This window comes from Cotesia typhae, unplaced genomic scaffold, assembly GCF_013202065.1.
Source record: "Cotesia typhae breed Kobodo isofemale line unplaced genomic scaffold, CoteBio_Ctyphae contig_28, whole genome shotgun sequence".
NCBI lineage: Eukaryota > Metazoa > Arthropoda > Insecta > Hymenoptera > Braconidae > Cotesia > Cotesia typhae.
In genome coordinates, this window is record NW_027423736.1 from 739,987 (window position 1) to 758,632 (window position 18,646).

The window sequence follows — 18,646 nt, forward strand, 5'->3', positions numbered from 1 at the left end:
AAGGTCCTCCTTCTTACAGTTTTCTATTTTTTCTTATTATCAGATAGAAAAATTTATATCTCGCTTCCAACTACTTGAAAAAATATCTTGTTCCTTAGATTTTGTAGGAAATTGAATGCTCTACAAAAAAGGTCTCTTACGATTTTTTCGTAAACCCAACCGTTTAAAAGATATTAACGGTTAAAGTTTGATTATTTTTGGGAAAATTTTTTATTTCTTATGAATTTTATAACTCAATGAAAAAAATCATTATGAATGATGAAACTCATAGTTTTGTAGGAAATTTACTGCTCTATAAAAATGGTCTCTTATGATTTTTCGATCAAGTTGAGCGTTTACGAGATATTCATCGTCAAACATCAATGCATATCAATTTTTCTAGTTTTTGATCAATAATTCGAAAAATTTCAATTTATTCTGTGAGTTTCAAGGAAATTTAGACAAATTGAGTTTTTATTATAAAAGCAACTCCTATAGATGTTTTCTGTTCAAAAATTCATTTGAAAGTTTTTATTCTAATAATATTTTTTTTAATTTTATCTTTAATAATTTAAAATCTTAATCGCGTTGTCATTTATTATTATGAAATTTGTTCAGTGCGTATTTTTAAATTGTTTTTCACAAAATATACATAAAATTTTCGTTCGAGGGGATTTTTGTTTTGAATTCCATTTCTTCTTCTGTTTGTCTTCTGAAACTAACGCCATCTATGTTTTTTACTCTCAACTATCTTCAGTATCTACCCATTTAATACCGTATTTTCAGTGTTCCTAAAACTGATCATCTTGAATACGTAATAAAATAATTTATTTTAAATAAGTCTTATAATCATCACATAAATTTATTTATCATCAATTAACCTACAATGAATAAAGAAATACGTTTTATCGGAATACCTCTACAAAGAATTTCGGAACGTAAGTTCCCAAAAGTGAAAGAGGTTATGCGTGTGTTTTTCTACCAACTTAAAATTTTAAAGTATTCAATCAAACAAAGTGCTAAAAATTCAGTTGACCAAGTTATTGAACTGTGGAGAAAAAATTAGATTCCAACTAGTGGAGCTCCTAATGCAGTCAAAAAATTTCTTCGCTATCACAGTCAATGGTTAAAATTACAAAAAAATTTCGATAAAAAGAATTCAGCGCAAAACCAAAAGGAAATGAAATTTCAGACTGATCTTGAACAATTATTCGACATTGTGAGCGAAAAATCCTTAAAAGTGCTTGATGATAATATTAGAAAGTTGTATTTGGATCAAAAATTCGGTACCCATAAAGAGATTCTTTCTAATAATGTACCTGTATCAAACTTAACCACAACTATGATGGGAATAGATGAGAGTAGTAAGTATCTGAGATATTTAATTATTATAAAGTCAGGTAGTAGTGTAACTTTTCATAGATGACTAGATGACATTTGACTAGACAATTTTTGGAGTCCTTTCTTAATTATTTGTCATCAAAATGAATAAATTCTATACATTTTCTTCGTTTAATTTATAAAACAGATCTTATTCCAGACTTAGATCAACCGTCTACCAGTCATGCGATTGTTCCAAGTGAAAAATCAGAGTCGTTCTCTACGTATACATTAAGTGGAGTTACAAATTTTGGATCTGATTCAGAGTATGAACCTCCAATTCCGACAAAACGAGCAAAACTTGATGTCTTAACTCCTGAAGTCATTTTTGGACTCAACCGAGCTAATGTCAGCAGTAGAAATGCAATGTTTATTATTGCTCTGGTTTTACTAGCAGTAGGTATTAAAATTGAAGATACAACGCTCAGTTATAGTTCAATTCAACGAGCTCGTATGCTTCAAAGAGAAGACATTGCTAAAGGACTTAATGACAACTTTAAGACACACGATAAATACGTTGTGCATTGGGACGGAAAAATGCTGAATGACCTTGTTGGATCAAAATCTGTGGAACGGCTACCAGTTATTTTAACTGCATTTGGTACCGAACAATTACTTGGGGTTCCAAAAATGAATTCTGGGACGGCAGACAATCAAACATCAGCCATTTTATCGACATTGAGTGAATGGGGTATTACTAATTATGTTAAGGCGATGTGTTTTGACACGACGGCAGTTAATACAGGTAACTTATCAATGATAATTTAATCTAAAAAATATTTAATTATTAACGTTCTAGTTTAATTTTTATTGCTTACTGAATTTCACTTTTGAAATTATTGAGAATTATTTACTCATTTGGATTTTAAATATAATCTACAATTTGTTGAAAATATTAAATTTAACGATAGTTATCTATTTTCTTTATACAGGAATTCATAACGGTACATGTAAGGCAATTGAACAGACTTTGGGAAGAGAGTTAATCTGGTTACCATGTCGTCACCACATTTTTGAGATCATATTGAGAAGTGCATTTGAAGTATATTGGCCTGTGTCATCTGGGCCAAACGTACCAATGTTCGGAAGATTTAAAAAATCATGGGATGAAATAAATAAAACTAATTATAAATCTGGAATTGAAGATACTGTTGTTGCTGATATCATTTTGGATAAAAAAATGAAATATCTAGTTTAATTGCACAATCCTTACAGGTATGATTTAACTGCGATTTTAAGAAAAAAATTTTCTTGTTTCTGACAAATTTTTAATTGTTTTTGATAGTTACTACAACCCCGAGATGACTATAAAGAATTGTTGGAATTGTCGTTGATTTTCCTTGGAGAAATGCCTCAAGAAGAAATTTTTTTCAAACGTCCTGGTGCAATTCATCATGCTAGGTGGATGGCGAAGGCAATTTACAGTTTAAAAATGTTTCTATTCAGAAATGAATTTAAACTTTCTAATAAAGAATTGGACGGTCTTCGGCAAATTTGTATATTTATAGTTACACTGTATTTAAAAGCTTGGTTTTCATCAACTTCTGCAACAACTGCTGCTAATCATGACTTGCAGTTTTTGAAAAATTTATTCGAGTACAAAAATATCAATTCATTGATTTCTTCAGCAACTTGTGAAAAAATGATTTTGCATTTATGGTATTTAAGTGATGAACTTGCCATTTTATCATTATTTGACGATACCGTTTCATTGGAAGTAAAAAAATATTGTTGGAGCTGTTAATACTCGTAACGGTACAGATTCTAAAGCTAAAAATTTATAATTGATAAAAACGATTTGAATTCATTAACGCAAAAAGTCTGAGTGACTTTGTTTCTAAAAAGTCTTTAAATCTCTTTAAAATCTTTGATTTACCATATGACTTCCTTGATAAAGATATTGAATCGTGGCCTACTAATGACAGTTACATTGAAAATAAAGAATACTTTAACCAATTGAAAGTTGTTAATGATTCAGCAGAACGAGCTGTTGCATTAGTTAGTGAGTATAATCAATGCTTGACAAAAAATGAAGAGCAATTCCAATACTTATTGCAAATTATCAAAGAACATCGAAAAAACTACCCAAACTGCAATAGAGGAAATTATTTACAGTAAAATGTTGAAAATATTGAAAATTATATGGCAGTTGATAATTAAATAAATAAATTCTTCGATAAAAAAGTGAAACACATGTGAAACACACTAAATTGAATTATATATTTAAAAAAATGCACTAATTTTTTGTTTTAATGTAATCAAACATGTCCAAGACTAAAAAAACTAATTAAAAAAATAGTTCATAACATATTTCTATTCATAGGAACTCAAATTTGTCTAAATTTCCTTGAAACTCACAGAATAAATTGAAATTTCTCGAATTATTGATCAAAAACTAGAAAAATTGATATGCATTGATGTTTGACGATGAATATCTCGTAAACGCTCAACTTGATCGAAAAATCATAAGAGACCATTTTTATAGAGCAGTAAATTTCCTACAAAACTATGAGTTTCATCATTCATAATGATTTTTTTTTCATTGAGTTATAAAATTCATAAGAAATAAAAATTTTTCCCAAAAATAATCAACTTTAACCGTTAATATCTTTTAAACGGTTGGGTTTACGAAAAAATCGTAAGAGACCTTTTTTGTAGAGCATTCAATTTCCTACAAAATCTAAGGAACAAGATATTTTTTCAAGTAGTTGGAAGCGAGATATAAATTTTTCTATCTGATAATAAGAAAAAATAGAAAACTATAAGAAGGAGGACCTTCCCGTTACAATTAAGAACTCATGCTTGGAGAGGCTTTCTTAGAGGTGTCTAGGAACCTATTTTTCAGAGTACCAAACGAAAAAAAAATATTCTTTTTTTTTTAATCACCCTAATGTTCACTGAATGTGAAGAATCCAATACCATCAATCTGTTTAAGCAGCGTCTCCAGGAACTGATACTTTGGTTGGTTAAGAGACTTTGAGTAAAGATATATATTCTCAAACCTCAAACCTTTTGGATGTACAATAAGAGATAGTAGAGCGTTGGTCTTTCCACAGTTTGATGGTCCGCAAAACACTGCACGGATACTGTTGGGAAGTAATGCACCGTGTCGTTTGAGTTTCACACCGGTCCCTTGAACAATTTGATCAAAATTGATAACTGGCAACTGAGCTCTTGATTTGCTATCCATGACTGCTGTTTAGATTCTGAGCTCAAGGGGTATATATACCAGCTTATATAGATTAGCATGTCAGTCTTTGATGTGACATGTCTGAGAGCAGACGTGGTAAAGGTTTGTTCAACAACATAATCAATAAGCTCCCACTTGAACTCCATATCCCTGGGTACCAGTACTGCGGTCCAGGTACAAAGTTAGCTAAGAGGTTAGCTCGAGGTGATTCAGGTATAAATCCTCTGGACGCTGCGTGTAAGGAACATGATATAGCTTACTCAAAAAATCGTGAAAATTTAGAAGCCCGTAACGAGGCTGATAAAATCCTTGCTGAGAAAGCGTGGCAACGATTTCAAGCAAGAGACGCTGCTATTGGTGAAAAAGCTGCTGCTTGGAGTGTGAATAAAATCATGAAGTTGAAAAGACGTTTCGGTATGGGTCTTAAAAAAGAAAAACCTATTACAAAGCGTAAGACAATTAAAAGAAAAACAATGAAGCGTAAGACAGTCAAAAGAAAGACAACCAAGAAGAAGGATGTTGCTCTGAGACAGATTGTTGATGAAGCTAAAAAGTCCATGCAGCCTGGTGGAGATCCAGTTAAAACAGCTCTTGGAGGTGCCCGCAAAGCTGTCAAGAAAGTTGGTGGGAAGAAAAACATTCGATTGCCTCGTATTCTACCAGTTCCATCAAAAATTGGTGGAGTACTTCCATTCTTGATTCCCCTGTTTGCAGGGTTATCAGCGGTTGGTGCTCTAACAGGTGGAGCTGCAGGTGTTGCAAAAGCTGTGAACGATGCCAGCGCAGCCAAAAATCAATTAGCTGAAAAGAAGCGTCACAACTTGAAGATGGAGGAAATAGCTGTAGGTAGAGGATTATACCTCAAACCTTACCGCAGTGGTATGGGACTTTATCTGAAACAATACCCAGAAGGAGCTGGCTGCAAGAAGTCAAAAAACCAGTAGAGCTACCACATCGAGCACTGACTAACATCGACTTATTAAAATATGTCAAGCTGCTTAAAATTCCAAATTTTCGAGGAGTTTTTATGAGAAATGATTTACCAAAATCTGGACCAAAGACAAACGAATCAGCAATAATAAATTTAGATGATAAACTTGGACCTGGAACTCACTGGGTTGCATACAAGAAGAATCATAATCAAGTAATTTACTTTGACAGTCTTGGTAATCTACAACCCCCACAAGACTTGATGAAATATCTCGATGTAGGTAGCGTAAAGTACAATCATAAAAGATATCAAGACTTTGATACAATCATATGTGGACATTTGTGCTTAAAATTCCTGGCTGGACAACTATAAATTGAAGTGAGTCGGGACAACAAGCGTCAGTCATGGCAGAGTCATTCACCTTGACACTATCCGGAAACTCCTCCATACTGGAGGCAAATTATTTTCCGCCGATTGAGTTATCACCAACAAAAAATTACAAAGTACTTGGACTCGTTAAGCTCCTGACATTTAATTCAATACCAAATATTGATGTTGGTGCTAATAAATTTTATGTGTCATCAAAAAGATCCAAAAGAAGTACAATCAAGAGATTTCAAGAAATAACTATACCAACAGGGAGTTATGAAATTAAAGATATTGAAACTTATATAAACAAGACATTACCTGAACTAAGTTTCACTTTAAAAGCAAACAACAATGAGTTGAGAAGTGAAATAAGATGTGATCAATATATAAATTTTGAGCCTGAAGATTCCATTGGATCATTACTTGGATTTACCAACTGCGTGTTTGAACCTAACACAGCACATAAATCTGATTTACCAGTCAAAATATTGAAAATCAATGCTCTGAGAGTCGAGTGCAATATAACTACTGGATCGTACATCAATGGTGAGAAGAATCACACAATCCATGAATTTTTCCCGAGGGTTCCAGCAGGATATAAGATAGTGGAAGTGCCAACAAACATCATTTACCTACCAGTCGCCGTACGAGCAATACACAACTTGAGGCTCCGCATTGTTGATCAGGACGGGAGAATAGCAAATTTCCATGGCGAGACTATAACGATAAGACTGCATATAAAAAGTCTGTAATGGGTATCGTATATGAGACAAAGACTGGTAACGGGTATAAAAGGATTGCAGGATGTCCAAAGATTATCAGTCATCATCGAGCTCTGAAAGTGTTGACACGTCAAAACGCAGAGTTCCTAAAAAGTCTAGGACTAAAATTACGTGGAAAATTCACAAGATAAAAATAAATTTTTGTTGTCTAGCTTGTGTGATACCATGGCGGAAATCTTAGATATAAAAAAATCAATTATTTTCGATGAGTCTATTGCACACTGTGAAGCTCATTCACACTTACCATATGCATCATCAACATTCAACAACAGTGATGAAATCAGGATTGCTGTTCAACATCAAGATCTGTGCTTGCTCCCAAGCAAGAGCACATTACATTTTTATGGAAGAATGAGGAAAGCTGATGGTACTGCTGTAAGTGCTACTACGAAGATGGTCAACATGGCTGTTTGTCATTTGTTTGAAGAGATACGTTATGAGTTCAATGGTGTAGAAATCGATAGATGTAAGAATGTTGGTATCACCAGTGTTATGAAAGGATACGCTTCTCTGAGTCCGGGACAACAAAATATTCTGGAAAATGCTGGTTGGATTGTTAATGAAGATGACAACAAGCTGACTGATACTAGCGGTTACTTTGATGTCTCAGTACCGCTGAGTTTCATTCTTGGATTTGCTGAAGATTATCAACGAATTATCGTGAATGCCAAGCATGAATTGATACTGATCAGATCAAATACTGATCAAAATGCTTATGTTGTTACCGTTGAGAATGAAAATGTTTCAATTACGATTCAAAAATTGAGTGGATTGTACCATACATAACAATGTCTGACAAGCAAAAAATTATGGTGCTGAATTACATAACCTCCGATCCAGTTATCCCAATCAGTTTCCGGACTTGGGAATTGTATGAGTATCCACTGCTACCAGCTACCAACAAGCATATTTGGGTAATCAAAACAACAAATCAGCTTGAGAAACCTCGTTTTGTTATCCTTGGATTCCAAACAGCAAGAAAGAATCAATCGAATCAAAACGCAAGCGAGTTTGATCACTGTAGCATAAGAGACATTAAGCTGTTCTTGAACTCTCAGAGTTATCCATATGGAAATTTGAACCTCAACATTGTGCATAATCAGTATGCCTTGATGTATGATATGTACACAAATTTTCAAAGTGCTTACTATGGGAAAGAAGCTGAACCGCTATTGGCTAAGAAAAAATTTCTAAGTACAGCACCTCTGTATATAATTGACTGTTCCAAGCAGAACGAGTCAATCAAGTCTGGACCTGTGGATATACGTCTGGAGTTTGAATCGTCAGCACAGTTTCCAAATCAAACTGCTGCTTACTGCTTAATAATTCACGACCGAATAGTTGAGTACAATCCCATCAGCAGCACTGTGAGAAAACTTACTTAATGGTACAGTTTGACCCCAAGCCCACCATACATTACATGTATGTGTGGGACTTTGCATCCAGACAAGCGAGGAAAGGTCCATGGGAACAAGCAGCAAGAGACGGAGAACGATTTCGCCGACGAATACAAGAATTAAATAAAATTATTGAACCTGTACTGATTAATAAACTTATTGTAATTAAAAATAATCAATAAACTTAATGTAATTAAAAATAGCAAATAAAGAAAAAACTTTTTTGTAATTTTGCGTTTTTAACTATAAACCTTACTATAATAAGTATAAAAATATATAAGATAAACATAACCTGTAAAAAGAGTTAAATGGCGGGAAAGCATAAACATAACCTGTAAAAATGAGATGACGTCATCTACTACGCAACAGAAATAGAACAAAGAAAACTGCACAGCTACGAGACCTTGAACAGGTTCAGAACTGTTGGATAGTGTCATATACTACATAGTTGAAAAATCTACTGTGTAATTTGAATAACCAATCAAATTATCAATTAACCAAGAAGAAATAATTGACCAATAAGATTATCGAGTGGTGGGGGTAAATCCAGAGATCGGGTTATAAAAGGTTGAGTTGACTTTAAGAGTCATCATTCAGTCACTTCTCGTTATCGAGAACAGTAAGAATGGAGATCATTGTAGACATTCAAGGATTCAGAGGAGCTGATAATCGCTTCATTGTTAAGGAGTTGGCCTCAATAACAATTCAACATGATATTGATAATATTGAAGAGTTATCATGCACACTATTTCAACCGCCATATCACTGGAAGGTGTTACCAGTCAACTATCAACGTCTGAATACCTGGCTGATCCGAAATTATCATGGAATCGGTTGGAATGCTGGAACAACTTCATATTACAAGCTCAAAGAAGTTCTGAATTATTTAACTTGTAATAAAAAAATTATTTATGTCAAAGGTATCGAGAAAAAGTTATGGATTCAAAATCACGTTGAATGTAACAAAATTGTAATTGATCTTGATGATTTTAAATGTCCATCATTGAAAAGCATGAAAATATGTAATAATAATTTCTGTAAATATCATTATTATTTAACTGATTCATGTGCACTAGAAAATGTAAAAATTTAAAAGATTGGTTTCTTAATAATCAATAAATTTATTAAAATATGAATTTAATCTTTTTATTTTCCCCGATCAAGTAGTTTTAATTTTCAAATAAATATATATTTTCAAATAATTTTAAGCTGAATTGATTTTTACTCCACGAGATGACGCTGATTTGACATTATATCTTACCAAGTAATTTTACTTCATAAAAACGTTTTTTAGAATCGAAACTATAGTTCTTGAGAGAAATAATTAGTAATATTCATCTCTGAAGAAGCGCGGATGTTTGCTGTATTCCAAAACAACTTTTCCAAGTGCAATCAAAATACACCACAGTTGATGCTTATTTGACACTAGAGATGGCGTGAGTGAATGAGTCTTGTCATCGATTAAACATCAACTATAGTGTATATGAAAACTTTACCGACTATCATTAAATTAATTTGATAAAATTACAATAACTTTTTATTTTATTTATAATATTAATAATAAAAATATTTTCGAATACGAAATTGAGTTATTCTAACAGTTACGAGAAAAATTTTTATTATTCAAACTGGCTGCTTCTGCGCGCCAAACGTTAACCAGTAGCAGAATTTTGATAGGTTGATATGTTATTGAAAAAATAAATCAATTTTGAACAAATTTTGCATTTAGGTATACTGAAAAATGATTATCATATATATCCAATAATTTCTACATGACAATGTTTATTGTCAATTGTTCATATACATCAAAATACCAACTTGCCGGTTGTGTATAGTGTATGTTTAATAAAAGAACCAATCAGCATGATACGTTTTGGGCCTAAGAGTTTCTATTGGTCGATGTTATGGAACTTTTTTATAATAGGAAGAAAGAAAATAATGCGTAGATGAAAATTATGTGAAGATAGACAAGCTAAAACTTGTAAAGCGTCAGTTTTGTAAAAACGTTAACAACATTCATAACGTAAGTTATTTTTTTACTATTTATTGTATAATTTCGTCAATTAATAATTGCAATCTATATGTTATCAATATTTTATATTCATTATTATTTAATCATGTCATAAAGTTAATCACTAATAATTATCAAATTAATAACAATAATTTAATTTTCAATAAAAAAATATCAATGCTTGTGTTCAATTAAAATAACAATTATTTAACATCATTATTGTTTAAAATTTATTCCATATGTTTGATTATTTCATTCATAATATAATCATCAATAATTAATAATTAAGTTAGCCGATATCTGGAAATTTTGAGAATTTTTTTATTGGATAAATTATTACAAAAATTTTCACATGTAGAATATTTGAAAATTATACGAAAATTAATCATCAAATTAATAATAATAATAATAATAATAATATTTATTTTTTAATAAAAATAAAAAAATAATTTCAATGTATAAGTGCTAGTTTTAAATATAATTCCTATGATTATTAGATATATTTATTAATAATAACGGTTATAATAATAATAATAATACTAATAACTATGATAATATTCATGAATAAGTTAATTAATCTATCATTTTTAGAAATATTTCAAAACTTGAAACCAACAACAGCAACAACAACAACAGTAAAAAGGTAATTTAACATATAATAGAGTTTATTTAATCTAAGAAATATTGTATAAAAAGCTGGAAAATTATTTAATAGAGTAATAATTTTTTGTAGATGGGTAATATCTTATCATATGAAATTATATTCCCTGTAGAATGGTATACAATTGATCCGAATACCTTATGGGACTTAATAGTGGTAGAACTTGGTGCGTTAATTCTGGGAGGTGAAAAATTTCATGATTCCATCATAACTATCAACAACCTTGCAACAGTTCTAGATATAAGTCATAAAGAGTTATCCTGGTGGTTTAAGGTACCTGGAGATCTTGAACCATCACCAAATCGGTACATATTTTCAGGTGATCTATTGATTGAAATGTACCCTGAAATTTATGATAAGTATGTGGTGCAAAATGGGCTGCATCTACCAGGTGAGTTTTTATATGTTACAATTATACACTTTTTATCTATTCATTAAAATTCATCTTGATTTATTACAGTGTATCTTTCGATGGGTCCTGAGCTTTGTTACAGCATCTTAATTCCAAGTGAATGGGTCAGAGTAAGAACATCTAGCCAAATAATTAATTTAATTTTCCGAGACATATCTCAAAAATTGTTGCATGATGATGATTACGAGATTGATGGTTCAGAAATTATAATCGATGAAGTAACAACAAACATTATTATCAGCAATCAATGCTTGACATGGACTTTTATGAAGCAAGCAGATATCCAGATAAACAATGATGATTATGTGACAATTGGCGATTGGATAAGTGGTTTATTTAGAAGAATGATAAATTTCTACCGACAAAGACAAACAATTGTTGTAGCGATTCAGCAGGTTAATACCAACAATGTATTAGAAGATGAAGGATTTTTCGAGAATGATCAAGATGATGATTAAATAATTTTTATGTTTTATGTTCCTTAATTAATTAAGATAATGTATATTTCTTTATAAATATTGAGTTTCAAAATCAATAAATAAAGATATAAAATTAATTTTAAAAATTATTCATCATAAATCTAATTATAATAATAATAATCATTTTTTAAGAAAAATTATACGTTGTGTTCCTCCATCAATTAATTGAGATAATAATATATATTTCTTTATAAATATTTGAAAAATATTGACTTTCAAAATTAACAAAGATATAAAATCGAATAATTAAAATTTTTATCATAAATCAGATTATTATAATTCTAACAATATTATGGCTTAGGTATAAGAAATAATAATAAATTCCTGAATAATAAGAGGTAACTTAAATATTAAGACGCGCCGGGCATAGGTAAATGGTTGAGGGTGGGGGATATAGTCCAACAGCGGTAGCATACTATTACTATTGGAAAACACCTTTCACTACTCTCCTAAAGGTGGCATGGTAAAAGATCGTGGTGGAGAAGGTTGTTTGAGCCACTCACATTCCCCGCGATAAATAAACATAGTATATGTGACTGTTGTAAGATGTGTAGAATTTAAACTAATAGTAGATGTCACTACTGTAAGAGGCGCGGGAATTTAAATTAAAAATATAATCCCTGATATATCTACATTAACATTTGAATTATAAATATTGATCTTAAATTTAAAACGAGGGATTATAAATAAAAACAATGAATTATTTATATTGATATCCAATATTTTATTGATTAAATAATTCCACTGGTCATTTTTACATCAAGACTAGAATTAATAAATTCAAATTTATTATATTTTCCACCATGATAACGCAGAAACAGATAGTTTGAATCTATTAATTCATTCAAACTCTTCATGAAGTTATCATCTATTAGATGTTGAATAGTTCTTGATGGTAGATAAATGTTAAATTCATCGTTTATATTAGCAACAATCCTAGTTCCATACTGAGTTGTAATAGCTTTGATACCGTTAATCTTATATTCTCGATTAAACTCCAACTCGATCATTTTTTTAACAGGAAGAACCCCAGTAAGACAATTAACCTCATTTATCTTGGTAAGATCCATGATTGATTGCTGTAAAAATTTTTTTAATTAATTGTAATGGTTGATTATATGATTCTTCATTTAATTCATATTTTGATTAGACAGTAAATGAATACTTACAATTAGTAATACTGATAGGTAGAAGATGTATATCACCAAGAACTAGTACTTCAACTTGTAGTCACCATCAGCTCGTACTTTACTGGAGACATGTACTTCGTTTTTGTGAAGTACGGTTATAGCGCGCTGCTTTTATAGCTAGAGGATACTGCGCAGTTACCCCCACTCTTCTACCTCAAAAACGGTTTGATGACGTCATCTACTACGCAGTTAGAAATAGAACAAAGAAAACTGCGCAGTTACACAACTTTGAACAGGCTCAGACCTGTATGATGACGTCATCTACTACGTAGTTAGAAAATTCTAGAATAGAATGAGTCATCTACTGCGCAGTTAGGAATAAAGCAAAGAGAACTACGCAGTTACCGTGACCTTGAACAGGTTCAGACCTGTTTAGAAGTAGACAGAAATCTCGACAGATGGCGTATCTTCTCGCATGTACTTCTCATACGTACAGTTTGAATATATTAATCTTTTCGGAATATAAACAATGAAATGCACCTGTGATCTAAGCAACTATTATTGATGCTGAGATCACAGGTGCATTTTTTATTAAAAATGCAGGAAATCAGAATCAAAATTTGAAATGGCGGAAGTCTGACTCAAATGGCGGATTCAAATGGCGGATTCAAAATGGTGGATAGCAGCCACCAGATGGCGGATTCAAAATGGCGGATAGCAGCCACCAGATGGCGGATAGCAGCCACGCGATAGCAGCCACCAAATGGCGGATTCAAAATGGTGGATAGTAAGATGGCGACAGAATTCCCCACCAGCGTCACCTATAACCTCGATAAAAACCTCATCCATAATGCCATACATATCTACCGCAAGCAACACCTACTGTCGGTAAAACAGGTCGTCCAATCTACAGACGATACTTATCACGAACCTACATTCGTTAATGTAGATCCCTTAGTATGGACACGAACCCACAAATCTGTTTTACCGACCGAGTAGCACCCCTGTTTAACTGCTTATGAAGACTTTTAAACTCTTCCTTTTCCTTATTTAAGGTTATGTTGACTTTCAGAAAGTCTTATAAAGAGTTTTAAAGAGTTTTGAAGACTTTTTTCAAAGGAATATTTCCACAAGGGTAAAAAATTATATGAATTGAAGTTATCTAATCCTTATGTTGATTATTTCAAATATTGCTTTGGATGTGTGTTGGAGAAACATCGAGATGATGAAAAATCAACAAAGGAAGCCCTTCTAAATATTGTTCCTCATGCTTTTGATGAACATACAAAATGCGGAGAGTGGTGTGGTTATCACATAGATCCTATAAATTATAAGCATAAGATTCTTCCAAATGGTGAGGGATTAAAAGATCATGTTTTAAAAAAAAACTTGACCGGATTTTTGAAAACTTCGCAGATAATGCTGCTAAGTTTACTCCATGTGCGTCAACTCAAAAGAACGAATCGTTAAACATGAAGATAGCAAGCAAAGCACCCAAAACAAGATATTACGGTGGCTCGGAGTCGAATGATTTTAGAGTAGCGACAGCAGTATGTGAGCAGAATGTAGGCTTTTCATTTATTGATACAATTAATGATAAATTGAAGTATTCTCCACTCTCAAAGCGTTCTATTAAATTTCTGGAAAAAAAAGATTCTATAAAAAAAATCGAGCAGATCTCATTAAAACTCAAAAATTTCGAAAAAGACGGCGTGAGCTATTCAAAAATAATAAAAATGGCAATGTAAATGCAGAACGAAAAGAAGGAATCACTTATCAATCAAAATGCGGTTTTGATGTTGGCGTAGAATTCATCGATGCATCTATTCATGTGCAACCTATATCTACTGACTCGACAGAAATTGTATTTTTTGATTTAGAGCCTACTGGTTTGGGAAATAATTGTGAGATAGTGCAGATTGCTGCACGATTCAAAAATTTAAGTTTTAATGTTTATATTTTACCACTTGGTGAAATATCTCCTTAAGCTGCTGAAGTAACTAGAATGAAAGTTGAAGATGGACAACTATTTGTTCATAACAAAAAAGTAACTACAGTTTCAATTAAGCAAGCTGCTGAGAATTTTATTAATTTTCTCAAGTCTGTGCATGAAAAAATCCTGTTCGCTGCACATAATTGCTCAAGGTTTGATGCACCACATTTATTGAGATTGATTAATAAATTAAAACTCTTTGATGTCTTCAAAACCGTTGTAATCGGGTTTATTGACACATTGCCTGTATTGAAAAAGAAACTACCGAATAGAGTAAAAGAAAAGAAAAAATTTAAGCTCACAGTACTAGCGGAAGAATATCTTAGTGCGGATATCATAAAAGATGCTCACAATGCGACTTGTGATGTATTGATTCTTCAGCAATTGATGGAACTTAAAAGTATCAATATTTCGACAGAAGATTTAAGAAAACAAGCTGTCCCGTTAAATTTTCAAGCTCACAAAATAGCACAACAACGGAAAATTAAATCACTGAAGCCATCCTTATTATGTTTTCTTCAGAATAAAGATTCAGCAGAAGCAAAAAAAGTTTGCAGTGGCATTTCAATCACAATGATTAATAAAATAGCAGAAGCTGGAATAAGTAAAGAGCAAATTTTAGAATCGTCCCGAAAAAATGGTTCTCAAGGCATATCTATTTTGCTAGGTCAAGATGTTGGTGGTAAACCTCGAGTGACCAAATCATCAGCTATGATTAAAAAATTATGTACTAAAATTAGTGAAATTATTAAAAATAATGATACTGAATTTAATAAAAAAGATAAATAATTTTAAAAATGTTTACTTTTTTTATTTATTATTAATTCTATACCTACAATTGTATTCACTTATTGACATTTTTTAAAATTATTAACATTGATAATTAACATTAATTTATTAATTTATTGATATTAATCATTAATATTATTTACTATTTTTTTACTAGAAAAATTTTAAAAATGTTTACGTTTTTTATTTATTATTAATTCTATACCTACAATTATATTCACTTATTGATATTTCTTAAAATTATTAACATTGATAATTATTATTAATTTATTGATTTATTGATATTAATCATTAATATTACCTACTATTTTTATTATTTGCATATTGAAATTGTTTATTAGAAAAATTTTAAAAAATATCACTGTGAATAAATATATCTTAAATTTGACAGTTGTAGGTTAGGTTACTTTACTGTTATGATTATTACTTTGCTTCTATCTCTTTCTAATATATTTTATCTCTTTTTAATGGTCTACAGTGTTGCCGGTTAGTACCAAAGATAATCGACGCTACCGAATTTACTGAAAAAGTTCATCTTTTTAATTAAATATCTTTTTAATCAGTCGGGCAAAACGGGTTTTTTTTTTCAATTATTTATTAAGGTTTTAACTTTAATTTAAATAGTTTTTTTTTATATCTATCGACTAGTTTCGGAGATGTTTACGAAAACGTATCATCCGTCTACCGTTTTGCCATAAAGCCAATGTTAAATATGCCTATTTTTGAAGTCATTTATTTATTTAAATAATCGGGTAACCCCCCCTAAAATTTTTAGGATCGGTTTGGATTTAGTTCAACTGCATATAAAAAAAAATTCAAGCCTTTTATTCAAAATTGCTTTGGTGCTCGTACTTCCTTAAAGACTTGCTCGCGACTTAAAATAATTTTGGCGTTACTCTAGTCGTTATACGGTGCAGTAAAATAATTTACACGGCGTTCTCCAGTCTAAATTCTACAATTTTTGTTTCTCCAAAATTCGAGCTCATCCTAGCGGAGATTTAGCGCAACCCAAAATTATTAAAAAATAATTATAATTAACAATAATCGTAACAACAATTCTCGTTTTGCCAAAAAAAAGACGGTATGCGCGAGACTAAAATAATTTTCTCTCGGCGGGTTTCACTGGCAAAATTTCAATTTCTATATAGGTTCTCACCTATACATGGTCTAGAGTTAACCATATAAAAATAATAACAAAATAAATATCAATAAACAATAATCTTTCGGCTCTTTCATGCCATCCCGCGCCGGCTCAGCCGGTACAACGTACCCTGTTTGCTGGGTGTGTCACAAAACATATAAAACGATCAACCAAACATATATTGAGCATAAATTTATCAATGACAGTAGTCGAACAATTAAACAATAATAATAATGAACAAAATAAATGATAAAATACAAATAAACAATAATGAGATTATGGTTCCTGGGTCACCCCCTTGTTGACGGTGATCTTCACGTTGCACAATTAATTGATTTTTACTCGAATAACGGTATTCGACGCAGTTTTTTAAGCTTTATGAACATTTTTTAAGTTTGAGTTGATCGAACTAGGAGTTTCGGAGTAATACCGAAAAAACACTTTTCAGTTTTGTTACGACAACTATAACACACAAACAAACCGACCGATTTTCAAGCGTTTCGCAGCATCTGACGCAGTTTTTCAAATTATATTAAATCGTTTTGAACACGAATTGATCAGACCTCAAAGTTCGATGTAATTCGAAAAAAAAACATTTTTTCTGAAAATCTTGATGACTACAGTGAAGAGCAAGGCGAAAGATTTCATCAAGACATCACTGAAATAGTAACTCGACATCAAGAAAGGTGGGAAATCAATATGATGGCAAATAATAATGTTGCTGGAGAACAGAAAGCAGATCAGAAAGACGTTATTTAAGTCATTTGAAGATAAAAGGGTTTCATATAAGAAAGAACAAATTGAAATCAACCAGACAAATATTGTTGAAAAGATTTTTTTTGTAAGAAATGAACTTAATCAAGCTCAATCAATTTTTTTATTGCAATGAGTACGGTTATCTAGAATTTTTATTATTTTTGCAGATTTTTTTAAATGAATTAAAATTTATTTGTGTATTGGATCAAAGAAACAGATTGATTAATAAAAATATATTTCTATTAAAAAATTGATTTTTATCATAACTTGGATTTTGTAACAGGGTAAATATACCCTGAATCGATAAGTCGCCGGATCTCGATAATTTTTCGATGCAGCACTGGCGCTGAGAGAGAGAGAGAGAGAGAGTGAGAGAGAGAGAGAGAGAGAGAGAGAGAGAGAGAGAGATTTGAAAAAATCGAATTTTCATCAGATCTCGACGTTTTGAGGTCCTAGGAAGCTTCCCTGACTATTTCTGAAAGGATGTCACTCCGTCTCTCTCTCTCTCGGTGTGTGTGTGTGTGTGTGTGTGGAAGTATGTGACCCGCTTATAACTTTTGAACGGCTCGACCGAATCGAACAAAACTAGTGGCGTCCCAAAGAGTTTCATCAAACTTAGATATCCTGATAATTTGAACTAATTCGGACCGATAAATTTTGAGAAAAATAAAAAAAACCCCAAAAAATTAAGAAAAATTTTATTTTTAAATTTGGTTTTTTTGGAATAACTTTTAAACGGCTTTTTCGATCAACTCTAAAATCTAATCATCTCTTAACCTTGAAAAACCACATCGAATGCCGTTTTGAAAATCAAAATCGGTTGATTCGTGCGTGAGTTATCGTTGTCGAAAGAAAACCAAAAAACGTGTTTTTTCGGAATTACTTCGAAATTCCTAGATCGATCAATTTGAACTTAAAAGATCTTTATGGAGCCTTAAAAACCGCGTCGATCGCCGTCAAGAACGTGAGAATCGGTGCATTCAGTCAAAAGTTATAGCGATTTGAAAATTCAAAAGTAGTGTTTTATTAAATCTCTATCAGACTTTTGAGCTCAAAAGCCTAGAAAAGCTATCTCTTTGAGCTCGGAGAGCTCAAAATGACACGAAAATTATATTTTTGAGCTCGAAGAGCTAAAAACGTAATAAGTGCAATTTTGAGCGCTTAAATATGGAACCAGCGGGAAGTTGCAGGGATGGCCTGTAGGGTCAACCGTTTTCCTAATTTTTTATCATACTTTCGTTTAAAA

The 18,646-nt window shown here is 31.6% G+C and overlaps 3 protein-coding genes and 2 long non-coding RNA genes across 5 annotated transcripts in view; 4 read left to right on the top strand and 1 right to left on the bottom strand.

The window, feature by feature from the left end:
• Rgk3 (Rad, Gem/Kir family member 3) overlaps positions 1 to 18,646 on the top strand; it is a 93,955-nt gene that overhangs the window by 72,316 nt on the left and 2,993 nt on the right. The gene's annotated exons all lie outside the window — the stretch shown is intronic.
• Positions 256 to 1,793, top strand: LOC141525905 (uncharacterized). Its single transcript, XM_074240606.1, has 3 exons — positions 256 to 1,343; positions 1,508 to 1,743; positions 1,788 to 1,793. Exons 1-3 carry the CDS (start codon positions 1,160 to 1,162, stop codon positions 1,791 to 1,793), a joined length of 426 nt encoding a protein of 141 aa, XP_074096707.1. The 5' UTR covers positions 256 to 1,159.
• On the top strand, positions 9,746 to 11,095 carry LOC141525940 (uncharacterized). The gene is made up of 3 exons (XR_012478926.1): positions 9,746 to 10,051; positions 10,631 to 10,682; positions 10,773 to 11,095. It is a non-coding gene; the product is annotated as an uncharacterized LOC141525940 (long non-coding RNA).
• On the bottom strand, positions 12,292 to 12,853 carry LOC141525941 (uncharacterized). The gene is made up of 2 exons (XR_012478927.1): positions 12,761 to 12,853; positions 12,292 to 12,670 (listed from the first exon to the last, which is right to left on the bottom strand). It is a non-coding gene; the product is annotated as an uncharacterized LOC141525941 (long non-coding RNA).
• LOC141525906 (uncharacterized) lies at positions 14,194 to 15,512 on the top strand. The gene is made up of 3 exons (XM_074240607.1): positions 14,194 to 14,327; positions 14,429 to 14,691; positions 14,779 to 15,512. Exons 1-3 carry the CDS (start codon positions 14,194 to 14,196, stop codon positions 15,501 to 15,503), a joined length of 1,122 nt encoding a protein of 373 aa, XP_074096708.1. The 3' UTR covers positions 15,504 to 15,512.